This window comes from Schistocerca nitens, chromosome 5 (genome assembly GCF_023898315.1).
Source record: "Schistocerca nitens isolate TAMUIC-IGC-003100 chromosome 5, iqSchNite1.1, whole genome shotgun sequence".
In the NCBI taxonomy this organism is placed as follows: Eukaryota; Metazoa; Arthropoda; class Insecta; order Orthoptera; family Acrididae; genus Schistocerca; species Schistocerca nitens.
This window is the reverse complement of record NC_064618.1, coordinates 819,766,509-819,788,697: the sequence shown is the minus strand read 5'-3', so window position 1 is coordinate 819,788,697 and position 22,189 is coordinate 819,766,509. Positions and strand designations below refer to the sequence as shown.

Genomic DNA, 22,189 nt, shown 5'->3' with positions numbered 1-22,189 from the left:
TCAACAATCTGGACGCTCCATTGTAGTTGACTATTGCGCCACCACTGAAAGAATTCTGCTCTTGTTGATGAATGCCAACCAACTGCCCAAAACCTAACCTATCACTTCAAGGATACCAACCACTTTCTTCACTGACTTTCCACCATCCCTGCCCTTTTACTTCCTGGATCGCTACTCGTCAATGTTGATGCCGCATCCCTATACACCAACATCCAACGTGCCCATGGTCTTCCCACAATTGAACACTCCCATTACCAACATCCTTCAGACTCCAAACCCACTACCTCATTAGTTACAAATTACCAACTTTATTGTAACAGACAACTACCTTTCCTTTGAAGCAAATATATACAAATAAATATGCAACACAGCCATGGGCACCAGCATGGCATCTTCCTATGCCAACCTATTTATGGGCCACCTAGAGGAAAACTTCACAGCCTCCCAAAACCCCAGACCCTTGGTATGGTTCAGATTCATTGATGACACCTTCATGATCTGGACTCAGGACAGAGACACTCTGTCCTTATACCTTCACAGTTCAGCAATTTCTATCCCATCTGCTTCAAATGGTCTCATCAACCTATCATGCCACCTTCTTGGAATTGACATCCTTCTCTCTGAGGACTCAATTCACATCTTTGACCACATTAAACTCACTAACCTTCAAAGTGCCTGCATTTTAACAGCTGCCGTCCCTTCCACACCAAAAAATGCCTCCCATTCAGTCTGACCTCCTGGGAACAGCATATCTGCAGTGACAAGAATTCCCTTGCCCAGTATGCTGAAAGGCCTTCACAGACAGACATTATTCTCCAGACATAGTCCGCAAACAGATTTCCTGTGCCATATAACCACACACCCCCAATTCTTCTACTACCCCCAAGAACCAGCTGCAAAGGAGCACCCTCTTCATCAACCAGTACTACCCCAGACATGTACAACTGAACTACAGCCTTCATCAGTGATTTGATTATCTATAATCATACCCTGGTATGAGGGACATCCTACCCAATATCCTTCCCACCCCTACTAAAGTTGTGGTGTGTTGTGAACCCTACCTTCACAACATTCTAGTCCACACCTATGCCACTCCCAGTCTGAGCCTCTTGCTACACGGGTCCTATCCCTGTTAGAGTGCATATGCCCCAGGACAAGGGGGGAAAACCTGGAACTCTTCTATAATCCCAGAAGTTTTTCATTGTTTTAGTTTTCAGTTAATTTTTTGTAATTTTGACTGGTAGAACCGATACTTTAACAAAGAATTTTACTTTAGCCCACTGCTGCAGCAGTAAAACATAAACAAAATAAAAACACCAAAATGAAACTTAAGTTGCAAATAAAATGCACAATACACAACAACAAAACGTGATGCATGCACAATCATGAACCTACAGCAAAATGTGTCAAATGCTTTAGGATGAAGACTATGCTATACTTCATAACAATAAACTGCTTTTGATGAGCATGATGTCACACCTGTTTACATTTCTAAAGGGCTCCATGCACGAGTGATGGATCACAGTGATCCATGACATGGGTGACATTGCTGATTGCTGGTTGCATAGAAATCCCAGGCAATCAAATTCATGACATGTAATTTGTGCATGCACTATGGCTGCCCAGCTGGTTGTAACAGGCTTGACAAGTGACGTGGCTGCTATTATAGAGTTCTTTGCTCCTAAATTCACAACAGGTGCCTGCCATGTGGCTGGAGTTAGATTTTAGACACAGATGTGCATATGGCATGTCAACAGTGGCACAGCCAAGTAATGTGGTTCAACAGTAAGATGCTGATCTTGTATTCAGGAGGATGGTGGTTCTAATACCTGTCTAGTAATCCAGATTTAGTTTTTAAAAGATTTCCTTAATTTGTTGAAACTAACAGAAGGGTTCCATTGAGGAAGATAGATACTGTGGCTGGACCGTGGCATAATAACTGAAAATATTTTAATAAATGTGACATTTTTGGTGGTGAACGTTTACATTTTACAGATTTCCTTTTTCCCAAATCTGAGTTTCAGCTCTGAGGGTAATGCTCTTGTCCTTCCTTGTCTTTCCTTCTTTAGGAATATGGACCCACAGGGTGTAAATTGGGAACAAGAGTGTTATAAGGAAGAATGTACAACCCCTATAACATACCAGGTCCAAACATGTATACCACTGATAGAGCTTTGGCTTTTGTTTTGTCCTAAAATGAAATGATGAAGATTGTTGTTCTCAGCAATCTTCCAACACCCTTGGCATTCACGGCCTCACCTACTCAGTTTGTGTATCATTATAAATATTTCTTGTGTAAATGAAATATTTATTTGTGCACTGGTGTTGTACCTCTGGTTATCAAATACATCACATGTACATAGTAAGTTTGACTATAGATCAATATCATATTTTATTATGGTTAATTTATTTCATCTATAAAAATAATCTCTTTTAACTTAAGACATGAGATGTCAAAAGTGGGATTTCAGTATTCTGGATTTGTTGAGTTTCTCATTTAGTCATTAAATTTAGGCCATTTGGTTACTAAGTTTTAGCAGAACACAATCTTACTACTAATTTCATTGGATTATGAGTAATGAATTACAATTTAGGCAGAACATAATCTTATTATTAATTTCATTGGATTATGATTAATAAATTACTTATACAATTTTCATTTTAGTGTCCACTGTTCAGAATCTTGTTTGATGTTATTGTTACATTGACTTTGGAAGTTGTGTTTCCTCATGAAATATAGGAACCCTTGATGACTTATTTATTTATTTATTTATTTATTTCTTACACCATGGATCCAACTGTGACAATTTCACATGGATGTAGTGTGTGTCAATTTTTACATTGTCAATGACAAGTACTTGTACACTATGTTTACAGGTAAAGAATATAACGTTACTTAACCACTACAATGATCCATAACACAATATAATGGAATGAGAATCCTTAGACCTACAGATTACAGGTATAAAACAAAGTAAATTAAACCTGAAAAGGTCATATAACCCAGACTGTTAAATATAAGCAGTTAACACTAAAAGAGTTACATATGTGACAAGAATGTTCAGCTTAATGTTCAATTTATATGATAATACATCTTATTTTAAGGCCGTTTATCACTGTGTTTCATAAACTCTTCCAAACTGTAAAATGACATGGCTAAAAGAAATTGCCTCAGAAGCTCTTTAAATGTAGATTTGTTGGCAATTTCACATTTGATTTCTGGAGGAAGAGCATTAAATATCTTTATACCAGAGGACTGTACACCCTTCTGCACAATCTTCAAATTTTTACCTTCAGTGTGGAAATCATGTTTCCTCCTTGTGTTATACTGATGGTATTCACTGTTACATTTGTATAAATCAGTGTTTTTACTTATGAAACACATAAGTGAGTATATATATTGAGAAGTAGTTGTAAGAATTCCCAGATTCCGGAATAGGCTTCTGCAGCTGCATCTAGGATCTACACCAGACATCACTCTTACAACACGCTTCTGAGCAATGAATATTTTCTTTGCAAGAGGTTGATTTCCCCAGAAAATAATTCCATATGCCATCAAAGAATGGAAGTAACCATAGTATGCAGCTTTTTTAATGCTTAAGTTTGCACTGACAGAGATGATTCGCATTGCAAAAACTGAAGAGCTGAGTCTCTTGTAAAGATCTAAAATGTGATGGGACCAGTTTACTCTACAGTCAATCTTCACGCCTAGAAACTTTGTTACTTCCACTCTTTCTATGACCTGTGTGGCATATTTAACAGTCATTTCTTCCTCAGTTTTGGCAGTTGGGGTGAACTGAATATAATTAGTCTTACTCAGGTTAAGTGAAAGACCATTTGCAGTAAACCATTTCATTAAATCTATAAGAATAGTATTAACAGACTCTTGAACATTTCCACATTTAAGACCATTAACCATTATGTTAGTATCATCTGCAAAGATGGTAAAATTGCACTGAATCATTGAAGAATAAGGTAAATCATTTATAAATAACAGGAACAGTAAAGGACCAAGAATAGAGCCCTGTGGAACTCCACAATTTATGTCTCTCCATTCCGATGAAATCATTCCACCACACAAATTGTCTGACTTATCTAAGACTACTTTCTGTTTCCTCTCTGTCAGGTATGACTGAAGCCAGTTATTTGCTACACCACTTATTCCTAGATGGTCTGCCTTCAGTAACAGTATTTGGTGGTTCACAGTGTCAAAGGCTTTACATAAATCACAAAATAACCCTGTTGTCACCATTTTCTCATTTAGAGATTCCAAAACCTTATCTATAAAAGCATATATTGCTTGTTCAGTTGACAGACCTTTCCGGAAACCAAACTGATGTTTGCTGAGAATATTGAATTTATGTAGGTGTTCTAAAATTCTAGAATACATGAGCTTTTCTAGTACCTTTGAAAACACAGACAGGAGAGATATTGGTCTGAAGTTTTTAACATCAGTTTTCTCCCCTTTCTTAAAGAGAGGCTTCACGATAGCATACTTTAGTCTATCAGGAACAATTCCTTGCTGCAAAGAGGCATTGAAAATATGACACAGTATATTGCTTACAGAAGTACAACACTGCTTTAACAATTTGCTAGAAATATTGTCTACTCCACAGGAGTTCTTGGTTTTCATGGAGGCAATTGTTCTTTCAATTTCTGATACTGTAACAGGTCTAATATGCATTTGGATGATTTTGTTAGGGAAAGCATTTCGCAAAAAGGTCAGGGCATCATTCACAGAACCCTTGCAGCCTATTTGCTCAGACACTGACAGGAAGTGTTTATTAAAGATTTCAGCTATGATCTCAGGATTTTGCACAAGATTCCCTTCATGTTTGATTATGAAGTTTTCTACAGCTCTTTTTTTATTGTTCCCTGTCTCCTTGTTAACTATTTGCCAGACAGTCTTCATTTTATTATTGGAGTTATCAATTTCTTTTACATAATACAGTGCTTTTGATGTCTGAATAACTTTCTTTAGGATTTTACAATACATGTTATAATGGCTGATTAATTCTCTGTCCCTTGACCCTCTGGTTGCAACATAAAGTTCTCTCTTATATTTACATGACACTCGAATACCCTTTGTGATCCATGGCTTCTTTAAGGACGAGGAAATATTGTTCCTAACAAACTTTTTAGGAAAAGCTTCTTCAAAGTGGGATAGGAATTCATTTATGAATATGTTGAACTTTGTATCAACATCATCTACTCTGCGAACTGAATTCCAATCTTCATGCTGCAGCTTATGGTTAAAAAATTCCAGGGTCTCTTTGTTCATAAGTCTGATTGCCTTCCAGGATGGGACTGCTTTCTTGACAGGTCTGTAGTCATGTAGAGTGAGGAGCTGTCCATCATGGTCTGATATGCCATTTACTATTGCAGTGACAGTGAAGTTCTTAGTACTGAGATGCCAGTTAATTTATATACACCAGTACTTGTGTTAGTAAGGGCAATTGTTGGATTTACAATAGTACTGGTAACACAGTTGTCTGCCTTTGGGCTGTTTGTGCAACCAAAGCTGTTACAATGATAGATTGAACCAATTTACATAAGTGATGAAGGACTAAATGATAATTTGTGTTTGTGTGTGTGTTCTAATGTTTTTGACGACAAGAAAGTGTGAAGTTGGATTGCAACCTTCCCACTTCTTTTACACATGTAGACTTACTTGGTATGCACAGCCGATCTCCTTCTCTGGATAGCCAGTCTCCAAAAACTTCTTCTCCAAAGAACGATGCTAGTTAAAGGAATATATATGACTCTCTCTCTCTTTGTGAAGTAATGAGGTACTTGCAGAATACTTTTCAACAACTGTCGGAATCTTACACGTCTTGCCTCTAGCAAATTCAAGTTAAAAGTTACTAAAAATCTTGTTCCACTCAATTGTTCTTTCGTCACTAACAATAGTCACAGTTATAAAACAGTACAGAATAACACAGAAGTTCCGCCATGTTCTTTCATTAAACTTCCATGGCATGACCAGCAAACACTTGTCGGTGCCATTCGACATTCGACCGCCATGTCTACAGTCTTCTTACTACTTACTTCAGACCTGTACACACAGGCAGGTGACGTGCAGTAGATAGGCTCTCTCACACTCATATTTAAAATATTATGTGTTCGAGATGGTCGAAGGCCAAGTAATTCTAAAATTTACATGGAAATTCTCGAAACACTAGAGAGAGAGAGAGAGAGAGAGAGAGAGTGTACAAGATCACAACACATTAAATACAACAGTCAATAGTTACATCTAAACAAGTGATAACCAACTGTGTTTCACATTATATCACTTATTATTTATTTGTTTTGTTTATTTATATATCCATCTGCAGGCAATGGAAATTGTATGGATGTTGTCATCACATAAATACATAAATAAAGATACAGAGATATATAAATGTACACAATTACAAATATAAATAGATACATAAATTTCTTGCCTTACTGAGTCACCCATTTGTACATTATATTGTGATTGAACATATTGTAAAATGCCTCTTAATTCATCATTGGCATAATGGTCAACAAAATGTACACATCCTTTTAGGTAATTCTTTATGGTATAAAAACATTTTTCTAACAAATAATTTGTTTGTGATTGGTTAAAAAAAATCTACTCACAAAGTGGTGGCAGGAGAACACACACACACAAAAAGTTTTAAATTATGCAAACTTTTGGAGCCAGGGACTCCTTCTTCCAGCAGAACAGTTGAAGGGGAAGGAAGAGCGATGAAGGAAAAGTACTGGAGAGATTTATGAAAAGGAGTACAGTTTGGAAAACTCGCCCAGAACCCTGGGTCAGAGGAGACTTACCTGAATGACACCATTCCAGGATGTTGGATTGAAAGAGGAGGAGCAGAACATGAGCTTCATCACTGGTGGTCTCCCAGGTCTCCAGACCTCACACCTTGTGACTTTTATCTATGAAGTTATGTGAAAGACCGTATTTTTATCCCTCCTACCCCTGACACTCTTGAAAGTCTGCAACATTGAACTGTTGAAGCTGTGAATACAATAACAAGAGACTAGCTGCTCCATGTATGGCAGGAAATGAGCCACCATTTTGATATCTGTCATGTAATACATTGTGTTCACATTGAATGCATAAAAATTTGGACTTTTCAGTTTCCAGGAATGTTGGAATTGTGTTCCTATCTTTTGTAGATAGTTTGGAAGCAATAAATGTTTGAAATCTGTTCCTTCTTTTTGAACAGTCCTGTATTCAGTCACATCTCAATAAGATTTCAAAGTGGTATAAAGCTTTACAGCTTGTTTTTAAAGTTAAGAAATGTAAAATTTAGCACTTTGTAAAATGAAAATAATGTAGTATCCACTGAATACAGTATCAGAAATTCACAGCTGGAGTTATTCAACTCATACAAATACAAGGGTGTTGCAACTTGAAGGGATATGAAATGGATTTATCACTTAGGCGCAGTCATTGGTAAAACATATGGCAGACTTCTGTTCATTGGTAGGCTACTAGGAGAATTCAATCAGTTTACAAAGGAGATACATCCTAGAGTATTGCTCAAATGTGTGGGACCTATACCAGATAGGATGAACAAGTGATACTGAATATATACAAAGAAGGGCAGCAAGAATGCACACAGGTTTGTTTGGCCCAAGCAAGAAAATCATGGAGATTCTGCAACAACTGAACTGGCAGGCATCTGACAACAGATGTAAACTATCCTGTGAAAGCCCGCTTACAATGTTTCAACAGCCAGCTTTAAGTGGAGACTAGTAGACTGCTACAGCCTCTTATGTATCAGTTCTGTAGGATCATGGAGGAATAGTTATAGCATGTACAGAGGCATTTAGCAGTCATTCTCCTTTGTACACTGGGTGGTACCCCTGTGACAATTTGTAGTTTGTAGATGTAGATGTAGAGGTCAGCTTCTACCAGTCTTTCCATTCTTATACTTCTGTAATGTCCCATTGACATTACTCTGTCATTGCAGACAGAGTACAAGGTCAGATTTGGGTGGAATACGGAAGGATACCAGTTGTGCCCATTCAAGGAAGGAGGATTAGTATTCCATGTTTCATCACTTGCAAGGTCACTAGAGACAGAACATGAGGTCAGATTGGGGAATATGGTGGAGAAACTTTGCCTTAAACTAATGCACTTGTAAAAATGAGTTCATTGCCTTAGCGCTACACCACAACACTTGTTCTAATGTATTGTGTATGGGGAAAGTGCAAACTGCAGTCAGAATGGGCTCAGCCAGGTTGCATTCAAATTACATTATTAATAATGTTTGCATTTTTTGTACAGATATGAAACACATGCTAGTAGTATAACATAACTAAATCCTTGTGATTATATAATCATTCACAATACAGAAATATAAATTATTTTACTGAAACTTTTTTAGCAGTACAAGTAGGAGAATTTGTGTGGTTTTATAATCATTGTCATCTGCTAGTAAGTAAATTATCTTATTAGCCTCTAAATTCAGTATTGTCCAACAGATTTCAAGAAATATCATGTTATCAACAAGCTGGCAGAGAGAATTTTAGAAGATGAAACTCGAATTAGTACAGACTCAGATGAATTTCAAGATGCCGTGACAGTCATAATTCAAGAAGTTATCAAGTTATACCAGCAACAAGAAAGTCATGTCAATAAATTATAGGTTTTGATGGCTCTTCTCTCCTGGAGGCACCAGTAACGACAGATTCCATGTGCCATTACATGGATTTTGTGCAAAATCTTTTGTATAACAACATATTTGTTTAGTTGCACCAATGAGAAAACATATTGGAAAAGTTTTCATGAAATTTAAAATTAAGCATTCACTTGTTTGAAGAAGGGAAATTTATTAATTATATACATTTTATTGAAATAAGAAATAATTACTCTATGGGAATAATTGATGCTGCTTTTCTCTTTGTACATTTATTTATTTATTTATTATCATCCCAACGATCACATTTGTGATATAAGATTTGTCAGGATACATTTTAACAACTATATAATATCTTTAAAAAAAATTCTATGCTGAATTCATATGAATCTATCTTATGTTTAATACAATATACAACTAATAAGTGTTTTTATAACATAATTTCTTACATGCTGGACAGATCTATTCCTTGATGTGATTTCATTTGTCACATTTATGATATCATATATTCTTATACAGTTGAGCAGAGCTATTCCCTTATACTGTAGTGACATTTGTTAGGCATGTAGTTCTTAATCTTCTTATGTGCTTGACAGACATATTCATTGGTGTAATTTTATTTGTCACATTAACTTAAACATATATTCTTATACAGTTGCACAGAGATATTCACTTATGCTGTAATAACATTTGTCAAGCATGTAGTTCTTTATATTCTAATACAGTTGAGCATAGAAATTCACTTACACTGTAATAACATTTGTCAAGCATGTGATTCTGATTGATGTCAGCTGATGCATACTACAAGTCATGCTTCAAGTTCATTCACTCCCTTGTCTTTGTTCTCATCTGGTCTCATTCCTGCAAATTGGAGTGAGAGGAACCAGTAAGATTAAGTAATGATAATAATTGATACTCAGTACCAAAATATCCACAGAATGCCAACTAGAGTATTGTCTTCACACTCCATGGAATTGTTCTTTGTCTCCAATTTTGATACTTGAAAATATTCCTTCATTTTCTAATAATGGTCTTAGGACCCAGTTATGTACTTATTGATTTTTCAAATGAGAAACACAGTTGGTAAAAGAATTTAGTACTGATGACAAATGTTGACTATGAAGACAGGGTGTACAGCAAAAGCAATAAACAGTAGTTTTCATATGGAAATAGGAAGTTGTAATTGGTAATACTCTTTGATTGCAATCTTTCTGTGCCAAGCACATGAAAATTTTGATCTTGAAATCTCTAAACGAATCCAGGCCTATTCTGCTTATTTCTTTTACTATACTTTATTCATTGTTTTTACTATCCTGAGCACAAAAACTTGTGGATCCACAGGACATAGAAGATGGTTACAGTGAATATTGACACAATCCTCATATTCTGAAGTACAATATTTATTAATGTTATGAGCATATACAAACAATCGTCTGAACACAGTGAAGTCATCAGACTGACTAATTGGCAAAGAGTCTGCAGCACCAGAACCAGGTCGATCTCAAGCAATGTTACTTCAAGAAGCAGTATTCTCACAGAGGTCCCTCCCTCCACCTCTGTGCACTGCTGAGGCAGTGATACAATGTAGAGGCAGGTCATCTGCAGCATAGAGAAGATTGGGCACTGAGGTACACTGGAAGACATACAGGTGCAAATCCTGGAGGTGGACCACAATACAGTGGGGCCTGCCATAGTTCCAATCTATGGGAGTATCAGCATTAAGGGTTGCAGGTGGTGTTTCATCAGATGTGGGCAGCACCAGCAGTGTGGTGGTGTCTGACAGAAGCAAGCACAATGCTGTGACCATGAGCATGTCGTTGCCAAAGATGTGGGAGGTGAGGGTAGCTGTATTGATGTCACACGGCAGGAGCCATCTGTAGTCTGGCAGTCTCTGTTGTCATTCAATGAGCAAGTAGTTGTCTATAATTTTGATGGTGAGATCTTAGGGAAGGTTGGCACTGACCTCTAGACAGAATTCAAAGATCAGTGATCTAGCACTTATAGTGTGATGTTTCTCGGACACCAAGTAAGAGGGTGTTGGGTACATGTCATCACCCAGTTCAACATCTTTTAATGTGCATGTGGTGTGCAGTCTGTTAATGAAAACAATTGTTGCTTTTCTATTGAATAGGATGAGGAAAGTTCAATTTCTCATCAAAGCATTTTGTGGGCTCCTTTGTGGGGGGGGGGGGGGGGCTGTAGTGCAGTATGTACTATGCTTTCTCTCAACATGATGCAGTCATGATCTGCAAAAGCTTTGTGAATGAACACTTTTGGTACTGAGTGTGAAAGAGGTGGTGGTATTTGGAGGTGTACTATGCATTTTTTTTTTTAACACGAGTGGTTTCTTTTGTCCGATGGGTTAGCATTGTTGTCAGGTCTTGAAGTACAAAGTCTGCCAGGAGGCATAGCATCTCCCAATACAGGACTTCTGCCAGTGATGCTCTGAGGTCATGTTTTTGTGCTGTGCAAACCTCTTGAGGATCCAGAGGACTGCCTCCAGCCAAAATCCCCCATGGCACATGAGGGCCACTTTTAACATGTTATATCATTGTTCAACCAGTTTATTACTCTAAGGATGGTCATGTGGTGCCTGTTGAACAGTATGGTTCAGCCATCATTACGATGGCTCCATGTAAAGAAAATGCAAATAAATAAATAAAAAAGAAGAGTATTGTTTTGGCAGTGGCTTCAGCCATAATTTCTTTAACTGGTGTTGCCCCAGTGCATTGTGTGACATGATTAACAGTTAAGAGGATATATTGATGCTGGTATTGTGCCAGTGAGATCAATTTGACCATGTTTGAAGCATCAGTTTGGGATATCACATTAGCCCAATGGTGATTGTGCATAGGACAAAAATTTACTTTTTTAACCTGGTATACATGCGTGGGCCCAAAGTTACCTGTCTATCACTAGATGAGTCATGGGATGGATTCCAGGGTGCACCAGACTGTGAAGCCATTCAAAAATGGCATGATGGATGCATTGAAGTATGAGTGGACATGTTCTGTTTTAAGAAGTATCACATAATACGTGGTGAGTCACACATGGGATATGAAGAAGTTCTGTTCTTAGTTTTGTGTCTGGACCTTGGTTGAGGGCTTGTAACTGATGGCTGTTATATTGTGCCTCAGCAAACTTACCATAAACTATGGTAGATAACAAGGAGTGATGGATGAGAAAAATACACTGTGCCTTTGAGGTGACGAATATCCAAAACTCAGCTATGTAGTTCAAGTGTCAGTACTGTCGGGGACAGGTGTCTTTCAATAGGCTGCAAATAGAGTCCATGAGAGGGCAATGATTGGTGTAAGTCATCAGTGTATGTCCTTCAAGATCATGCCTCAAATATCGTACTGCTTCATAGAGTGCCAGGAGCCCCCCCTCGTAAGCATACTACATGCTTTGCAATAGTGTGTGTTTGCTAGTGAAGAAGCAAAGTGGCTGTGGGATGCCCCCTACCTCTTGTCATAACGCATCTCACAGCAGAGCTGCTAACATCTGCTGTTATGATGAGCTATGCATTAGGGAATGGATGCGCAAGGGTAATGCCCTAGCCAAGGTAGTCTTTGAGGTGTTCAAACGCTGTCTGCACATGGTATGTTGACATAACTTTATGTTTGCCAGTGAATGTTTGCTGGTAAGGTCTTGTGTTAGAGCTGCTTGCAAATATGCTACTTTGCATGATGCCTTCTGTAGAAATTTATCACGCCTATAAATCTGTGTAATTCATGGTAGTCTAATGGTGTAGGCAATCTCGATGCATTGTGGTGTGAGCCTTATTCCCGATGTGTTTACAATGTGTCCAAGGAAGACTACTTCTTTGAGATGGAATTGAAATTTGTCTTTGTTTCTTATGATGCCATTGTGAAACAGTGTGTTTAAAACTTGTTTGAGGTGGTTGTTGTGTGATACCCTGTCGGGTGAGAAAATGAAGATATCATCTAGGTAGGCATAAGAAAATGGAAGTTTGAAGAGTAATCCATCAATAAAGCATTTGCCACTTTTGTCCCACATTTGAGTCAATACAGCAATAACAAGTATTCAAATAGACCAACTGGCATGATTATGGCTGTTTTTTGGAATGTCATTTGGGCACATAAGTATTTGTAGACATGCAATTTTACAAGCATTGACACTGAAAATAGACACATTCTCCAGATTGTAGGTGAAGTCCATGTTTGGAACTGGATAGTTTTCCAAAATAATGCAAGCATAAAGTATTCTATGGTCACTGCGTGACCTGACAGAACTGTCTTTCTTGCAGACCAATTTTGTGGGCTAACTCCAGGAAATGTTGGTGGGGAAAATTATACCTTCTTGTTAGAGTTTGTCCACTGAACTCTCAGCAACCCATAGTAGGTCAGGTGGTAGTCAACATGGTCTGTGATGTACCAGGAAGTCAGATGTGACTATGATTTTATGGGCTGTTCCATTCTTAATTGTACACTTTCTGAAATGTACTTGTGGCAGGCATAACAAGAAAACTCAGTGACAGCTGAATGGGCAAGTGATGCTTTACTAATCTTTGAAGTGACCACTGGGAGCGATGGTATGGGCATCTGTGTGGGTGGTGATAGAGGTGCCAAGTCAGCTTGTTGTGAGTGTGTCAGGGAGGAGGAGGCAACAGGTGGAGGTGGTTGGCAAACTCAGTCAAGGTACTAATGTGTCACAAAGAGTTTGTGTTCAACATCGTGAACCTTGTCTTTCATAGTGTTGTTGTTGTTGTTGCCTAAATGAAAGTTAACTTCACACATGTCAGAATAAAGCTGTTGGACATACTGCTACTGATGAATTGTGCAGAGACACTCCTGAACAAGCTGATGAATGTCAGGTGTTTTGATAGAGGTCAGGATGCAGAAAGGGCTGTGTCGTTAACCTGAGATGTCAAAGGGTCATGGCTGAGGACCCTAGTCATGGGTCGGCTGCTTGTCATGTGTATGAACCTGTCACTGGACAGCTCTGGAACCAAGTTGAAGTATCAGAGAAAATCAACATCAATAATGGTTTTTGTCACATCCATGACAATAAATGACCAGGGTGGACCTGTGGGCCATAGAGTTGGACTGTCAAGTTCTTCACTTCCCAGAGATGGACATACATTTAGGTTGTGCTGAATTGCTCACCTCAGAGCCTGTGTCAATAAGGCATAGTCTGCTGGTGTAGTGGCACACAAAATTCTGTAATTATGAAGTGAGTGGGGTGTGTGCAATCTGTCATTGTCTCCTTGAGTGTTAAGGTGACTTAAATATCTGACACTATCCAGTGTGTCTTCACCTGTCCTTGCATTTGGTTTCGGAGATTGTATGGTGGTGTGCAGTTGGGTGCAGCAGCAGTGTATCTTGCATGATACCAGCAGGAGCAGTTCTGTTTGGGTGCAGCGTCGGGCAGTGTTCTCTGCGGGCATGGGTGCAACACAGTTGGCAATGTCCTATGTGGGTGCAGGCATGATATGTATGGTGGGAAAGCAAGTGTTTGTTGATGCCATGTGACGGTGAATGCTCCAGTTAAATGCAGTGGCATCAGAATTGGAGGGGGTCAGCCATAGCTGGCTCGGCTTGTAGCTGGCAGGCCTTTGCTTATTCTGAGGTGAAGTTGTGAACCATTCTCACTGTGACTGCTGTCAATATTATTAATGCTTTGTCAGTGTTGTATAATCATGGGTATCCAATTAGTGAGCTTAAGACATGCATCCAAACATTCATGTTCATGGGTAACTATTGCCAATTGCAGTTGTAGGGTAGTCTTACAACCCAGTCCAAAAGTGTGGTTGGGCACAAATGGAGGTCAATCTGTGTGCAAAGATGACACCATAATTATGTGGAGTCATGTCAATTATCGCTTTGTCATCGACAGTGTGATGGGTTTCCTCCCCCGGTGAGCAGTTGAGACGGTGAATAATGCAGCTTTCACTGTCTCATGCCTGTTGTCTGCTGGAGGGATGAGACTCATATCACTTGTTGTGTCTGCATGTTCACCTAAGTAGGTTAATAAAACAATGAATTTGCTACAATTGCAGATGATGTCACTCATTGTGAATATATGGTCCATGATGGTGAACTGCAAATTAGGTTGGTCTGGTGGGAAAGGCAGCAGCCTGAAGTGTGTCCAATGGCCATAATTTTTCCAGGGTTATGTTTGTAGTGGTAGATCTTCCGCGCAGGTATTGTCCATTTGTGGCATAACATTATGTGCAAGAGGCAACAAGGTAGATGATGCAGTCAGCTGCATGATTTCTGAAGTGATCATGTTTGCATGAGGTATGCTTGTCTCACATAAAGTTATTAAACATGTATCCAACTAGTTGGATATCCATGGCTCAGGAGTAGCCCAGTTTGTGAAAGAGATTGGATTCTGAGTGGCATCACAAAGTTCATTGTTTGTCACTTTCCATTATTCTACATTGTTGCACTCTATCATAGCACTGTCTAGAGAGTCTCACTCTAATATTTTCTCACATGAGTTGCATGTTAGGTGTGATCCATAGTGGCTGAGTGAAAACTGCACAGCACATTGTGGGCATGCTGGCAACATTGTCATTGAGTACTAGACAGATACACTCCTGGAAATGGAAAAAAGAACACATTGACAACGGTGTGTCAGACCCACCATACTTGCTCCGGACACTGCGAGAGGGCTGTACAAGCAATGGTCACACGCATGGCACAGCGGACACACCAGGAACCGCGGTGTTGGCCGTCGAATGGCGCTAGCTGCGCAGCATTTGTGCACCGCCGCCGTCAGTGTCAGCCAGTTTGCTATGGCATACGGAGCTCCATCGCAGTCTTTAACACTGGTAGCATGCCGCGACAGCGTGGACGTGAACCGTATGTGCAGTTGACGGACTTTGAGCGAGGGCGTATAGTGGGCATGCGGGAGGCCGGGTGGACGTACCGCCGAATTGCTCAACACGTGGGGCGTGAGGTCTCCACAGTACATCGATGTTGTCGCCAGTGGTCGGCGGAAGGTGCACGTGCCCGTCGACCTGGGACCGGACCGCAGCGACGCACGGATGCACGCCAAGACCATAGGATCCTACACAGTGCCGTAGGGGACCGCACCGCCACTTACCAGCAAATTAGGGACACTGTTGCTCCTGGGGTATCGGCGAGGACCATTCGCAACAGTCTCCATGAAGCTGGGCTACGGTCCCGCACACCGTTAGGCCGTCTTCCGCTCACGCCCCAACATTGTGCAGCCCGCCTCCAGTGGTGTCGCGACAGGCGTGAATGGAGGGACGAATGGAGACGTGTCGTCTTCAGCGATGAGAGTCGCTTCTGCCTTGGTGCCAATGATGGTCGTATGCGTGTTTGGCGCCGTGCAGGTGAGCGCCACAATCAGGACTGCATACGACCGAGGCACACAGGGCCAACACCCGGCATCATGGTGTGGGGAGCGATCTCCTACACTGGCCGTACACCACTGGTGATCGTCAAGGGGACACTGAATAGTGCACGGTACATCCAAACCGTCATCGAACCCATCGTTCTACCATTCCTAGACCGGCAAGGGAACTTGCTGTTCCAACAGGACAATGCACGTCCGCATGTATCCCATGGCACCCAACGTGCTCTAGAAGATGTAAGTCAACTACCCTGGCCAGCAAGATCTCCGGATCTGTCCCCCATTGAGCATGTTTGGGACTGGATGAAGCGTCGTCTCACGCGGTCTGCACGTCCAGCACGAACGCTGGTCCAACTGAGGGGCCAGGTGGAAATGGCATGGCAAGCCGTTCCACAGGACTACATCCAGCATCTCTACGATCGTCTCCATGGGAGAATAGCAGCCTGCATTGCTGCGAAAGGTGGATATACACTGTACTAGTGCCGACATTGTGCATGCTCTGTTGCCTGTGTCTATGTGCCTGTGGTTCTGTCAGTGTGATCATGTGATGTATCTGACCCCAGGAATGTGTCAATAAAGTTTCCCCTTCCTGGGACAATGAATTCACGGTGTTCTTATTTCAATTTCCAGGAGTGTATATTGAATTTATACGTGATTGCAGTTATCAGGAGTCACCAGTGTTGATCCACAGGGCATAGGAGATGGTTATGACTAATAACCACATGATCCTGATACTCTGAAAAGCAACATTTATTAATGATATGAGCGTACACAGACATGCATCTGAACACAGTGAAGTCATCTGACTGATTAACTGTCAAAGAGTCTGTTTAGCTGGAGCCGAGATGACTGCCAGTAATATTACCTCACAAAGCGGTGCTCCCACAAAGTAAATTATCTGGTTCTTTAACTTATTGTTAATTTTTCTATTTTCTTTTTTATGTCTTGGTAACACATTGTTTTAGTCTTATTATCATAACTGAGTTTTAGGTATACCTCCAAATTTTCTGTATTAATCTCTCCCATTAGTTGCTGACATTTAGCTGCACCAGAGGCAAACAGCACAAAGTTAGCATTAATATGAAAGTGGTTCTTATAGGTTCCAGTAACCTGTTCCTTCTTTATTTTCCCAGTTTAATGATCTGAGTAATTCCTGTAGAGCTACTGAGAACAGTTCATATAATGTGAAATATCCTTACCCGATTTCTCTTTCATTTCCAAATTTCATATCTAGAGGTATTGTGTCTCAGTGGATCAATGTTTACAGTGCCAGTGTCTAGATCCAGAGGTCTGGATTTCTATCCTTTGTGAGTCCTAGCATTTTAATCTTTCAGTTATGTCTTCTTTCACCTCTGACAATGTTTCTTATTGTAAATAAAGGCTCCTATAATCAACCAAACAATTTGTCAAGCTTAACTATGTTGTGAAATTATTTGGCAGTGTTTGTGCTGTATTTGTCAAACATTGACTGTGTCTGACTTGTTTGAGAGAAATTTTGATTGATGACTGACTTGATGTTATGTCAGACATTGTTTGTGTTAATGTTTCACAGCACATGTGTAGTAAGGAAGAGTTCCACTCACTGTATTTTGAGTTTCTACAATTTTGGAAACTATAATCAAAAGAATATATGGATAAAAACAAAAAAGACCAGACAACTACCAAACTGGAAGGGGTGTTACATCTTTCTCAGTCATTACAGTTATGAAGAAAATCAAAATTCTACACACATCATACAAGTGAGAATGTAATAATATAAAAAAATGAATAAAAGATGGTGTAATCGTCAGGTTCTGAGTGTGATATTTCATTTAGTGCATTTTCATGGATACATTTATCTCTCGAATTTAACCATTTCCTGGACCTGTGTCTTGTTTTCTTTTCCTTCTTCATATACAGTGCCAAAGTCACTGCATGAAATGATTTGCCTGCACTGATATCCATTCCCACAAGTGTGAAAATACTTCATGATACATATACACAGTGTGACAGTTGCTTTAAAAGTGAGGTTAAATTTGGAAAACTTTGTTGGTATGTGTACATGCTTGTTTGATAAATCTTTGGACAGAAAACAATGAACAGGACAAATTAATGTGATCATTACCAGGCACTTTATTCCCAAATTTCAGTGTAGTTTGGTGTTGACATTAAACTGTATGTACTGTGTAAAAATGGCTCAGTGGTAAGGTTTCAGACTACAGATCCAAAATCTTGTGTCTGATACCCAGTCAGTCTTGACACCGTTAACTGCCACTTATCACTTTGTTCTCCTCAGACAGTATTTGATAACGTGAAAAATGCTGAGTTGGACCATGGTCTGGAACCCGTGTTAAATTGTAGATCCCTCTCTATCTGACAGAGTAAGTCAGTTCAAAGGTCAGAGAAAGGCAACAGTGTACCAACTTTAATTGTAGCATGCCTGTAGAAATCTGTGGTGTTCAAATCAACCTCCTGATTGATGACATCTTTATGGTAAGTATAATTGGAGCTGTTGTGTTTATGTACATATTATTCAGTATAATTACATAATTTGAATCTGTTTATTGTTTCTAAGGTTCTTCACCCTCTATGAAACAGCTTCACTCCACAATTTCATGAGACAAATTTCATGCAGAGGTGTGTGGCTGGTTTACAACAAGGTAGACATCCTTCACTTATGAACACACACAAAAGCCTCACTATTGATTTACATATTGTATATGTAGAAGAGAAATTTGTTAACATCGAGTATAGATTTAAGTGTCAGGAAGTCGTTTCTGAGAGTATATGTATGGAGTGTAGCCATGTATGGAAGTGAAACATGGACAATAAATAGTTTGGACAAGAAGAGAATAGAAGCTTTCAAAATGTGGTGCTACAGAAGAATGCTGAAGATTCGATGGGTAGATCACATAACTAATGAGGAGGTATTGAATAGAATTGGGGATAAGAGGAGTTTGTGGCACAACTTGACAAGAAGAAGGGACCGGTTGGTAGGACATGTTCTGAGGCATCAAGGGATCACAAATTTAGCTTTGGAGGGCAGCGTGGAGGGTAAAAATTGTAGAGGGAGACCAAGAGATGAATACACTAAGCAGATTCAGAAGGATGTAGGTTGCATTGAGTACTGTGAGATGAAGAAGCTTGCACAGGGTAGAGTAGCTTGGAGAGCTGCATCAAATCAGTCTCAGGACTGAAGACAACAACAACAACAACAGTGTACATGTTGTTGCTTGTTCTGAGTGAAACAATGAAGTACGGCAAAAACATCCACCTCATACTATTGTACAAAAATTATTTGCTTCTCTGTGGTTACGTAACAAAAGTCCATAAAAAATGGGCAAACGTTAAGGTGCATGGAAGAAAATGAGCATGATGCTTCAACAGCCAGTCACAACTTTGAAACAAAGACATAGAGAAGTCAAAGGTCAGAGGATAACAAAAGCAGAATCATTGAATCCAGTGAATATTTTGTATTACATATGTTTGTACAATTTTTATTTTACGCCATTTCACAGAACACTTACTTATTATTTATATAAATAAACACAAATCTTTTTTTATGTATTGAGGATGTATATTAATTGTAATGATTTGCATACAAATACTTCAACTTTTTAAACAGCAAAAACAACTAAGATGCAGTGCTGAATGAATCTTTAATCAACATCTGTTCTACAATGGCTTCATCAATAGTGCCCTCATTTTTTTCCCCATTATGAAATACAGCATTGTCAGGAGGGTGAAAATACGTGCAGCAGTCAGAAATGTGATTAAGCATGCCAGCATAATTGTTTCAAAATGCTTGAGTGGATATTGCTGAGATTAAGATCAAGAATATCAAACTGTAGTCAAGTCAACATAAGGTGATCCCTGACAACTGCAGTGGGCTGGGAGTGGTGGCTTTGCATGTCTACACTACCACTAGCATAACACAATTTTGTAAACGTCTCTGTGGAAATGTCTCAGTAGTGTCACAGCTCTGTACATGGCTACCTTTTTCCCTGGCAGCCATTAGCACTTTGCAGGTGAAAGCTGGAAACAGTGCTGTGAGCTGTCAGGGGTAATCTTATGCCATCTTGACTATAAATTTGTCCATAGAATCAGAAAGAAACTTCAAAAATTTTTGAAATTATCAATAATGTATAGAAGTGTGAAGGCAAAAAGCTATGATTAAAAATCATTAATATAAAACAGAATTTAGAAAAGGTGACTGATTTGTTCAAATGTGGCACTAATAAAATTTCTTTTAATTCACACCAAGGTTAATGAATTTTCAAAAAATTTTACATGAAGTGTTGGGTGGAATGGCATTGTTCTCCACTTTTTAATCCTCAAAAGATTACATATTCACACTAATAAAGCAGACATAAAATTTGTTCCTTCAGCTGTGAGAACAGCATTGGGACTTACAAACAGTTATGCCAAGAACTGACAAAGGCTTTTGCCACTGTCTCCTCCATCATAGCAGTAATTGGTACCAGTACCATGTACCACAAAAAAATATTAATAACTGAAAGAATATAATTGTTCTCCTGTTGTGTCTACAGAAAGAGTCCCATAATATATGATTCTTCACCCAGTAGTACATCACAACTGATGCATTAGTGGCACATTTTGTGCTATGACTGGCTTGGATACTCTCATAAGTGCCGAAGTGGCTTTGGCATCAGCAATAATTTCCCAAGTGGAGTTTCGCAATACAGAATATCATCTTCAGATACAAAATCCAGAGGAGTGGCATATTATTTTTCATTTGCACCCTGCTTTTTAGTTTACTGCAGCTCTGTAATATGCATCTCATCTGCCTGTAGTACACAAACGTTTCTAATCAATGGATGTACTTTCTGGTGCAACTTCCATGGCTTATGATATATGACATAGTCATATTCATCCAGTTTCAAAGACCATCACATCAGGTGACTACTTGGGTTTTTCAAATTCAATTGTCACTTGAGATGTTTCCTTAAAACAATATACATCTATTTATTGATATTAAGGACAGAACCTAGCTTTAGTAAGTATGTGCAACTTTCCTTCTTCAATTACATCTACAAATTTAATTACATTACAGATTTTGTTTAAATCAATACTGTATAACACAGGTATCCTATGAAAGATACAAGTGATCTATATTTTAAATCAGAACTTTGTAGAGACTCAGAGACATTTGATATTCATTTACTATAACCAAAAAATGTGTGAGCGCTAGATCATTTCTCGCTGTCTCCCATCTTCTGCAGTGAAGAGTTGAGTTATTCTGTGTCTGCCCACGTGAGTATTTTTTGCTGTCTTTATAGGTTAGATTAAACTTGAGTATAACCTATTTAACTGTTATAATTTATAGAATTGAATTTTCCTTGAATTTTGACAAGCGTACATAATTCACTATTTGTCATAATATTCAACAGCTGGAACAGCAAAGCTAATAACAAATTCTTGGGAGACATAATAACTTTAAACATGCCATGTTCAGCCATTAATTGTGTTCAAACAAAATATAAAGCAGCCCTGACATACGTTACTGATTTTTTAAGTTATTTTCCAGCAATTTTTGTGTAAGCTATGCTGAAAATGATTTGGTCATTGGTCTCAAGTCAGTGATGTTGTTGATCATTAATACCAGTCAGATCAATGGAGTACTCTGTACGGAACATATGTACTTCCTTTCTAAAGCATGAACCCTGTGCGATAGCAGAATCAGTTACTACTTTGAAATCAAACAATGGAAAATCCAGGATGGAATGTAACAATATTATGAGAAGGGAAGTTGCTACTCACCATATAACAGAGGAGCTGAGTTGCAGATAGGCACAACAAAAAGATTTCCACACTTAAAGCAATGGGGCTTCATCAAGAATAGACACAGACATAGATACAGACACACACACACACACACACACACACACACACACACACACACACACACACACACACACACACACACACTCGCAAATGCAACTCACACACACACTGCAGTCTCAGGCAACTGGTTTCAGTTTTCACACTTGTGTGTGTGAGATGCATTTGCGAGTGTGTGTGTGTGCATAAGTGTGACTATTGTTGACAAAGGCCACTGGCTGAAAGCTTTAAATGTGAAAATCTTTTTGTTGTGCCTATCTGTGACTCAGCACCTCCGCTATATGGTGAGTAGCAACTTTCCTTCTCATAATATGGTGACTACCTTGAAAGTAAGTGTTGTCCTCTCTTGATGATTGTTTTATGCA

General features: G+C 39.1%; 1 protein-coding gene across 1 annotated transcript in view; it reads left to right on the top strand.

Annotated features, from left to right (window-relative positions):
- LOC126259761 (uncharacterized) overlaps window positions 1-8,827 on the top strand; it is a 98,171-nt gene extending 89,344 nt beyond the window's left edge. The window contains exon 6 of the mRNA XM_049956761.1: window positions 8,482-8,827. Within this exon, the coding sequence (XP_049812718.1) occupies window positions 8,482-8,645 (164 nt within the window). The 3' untranslated portion in view covers window positions 8,646-8,827. The remainder of the gene's footprint in view (window positions 1-8,481) is intronic.
- Window positions 8,828-22,189: the final 13,362 nt, after the last annotated feature.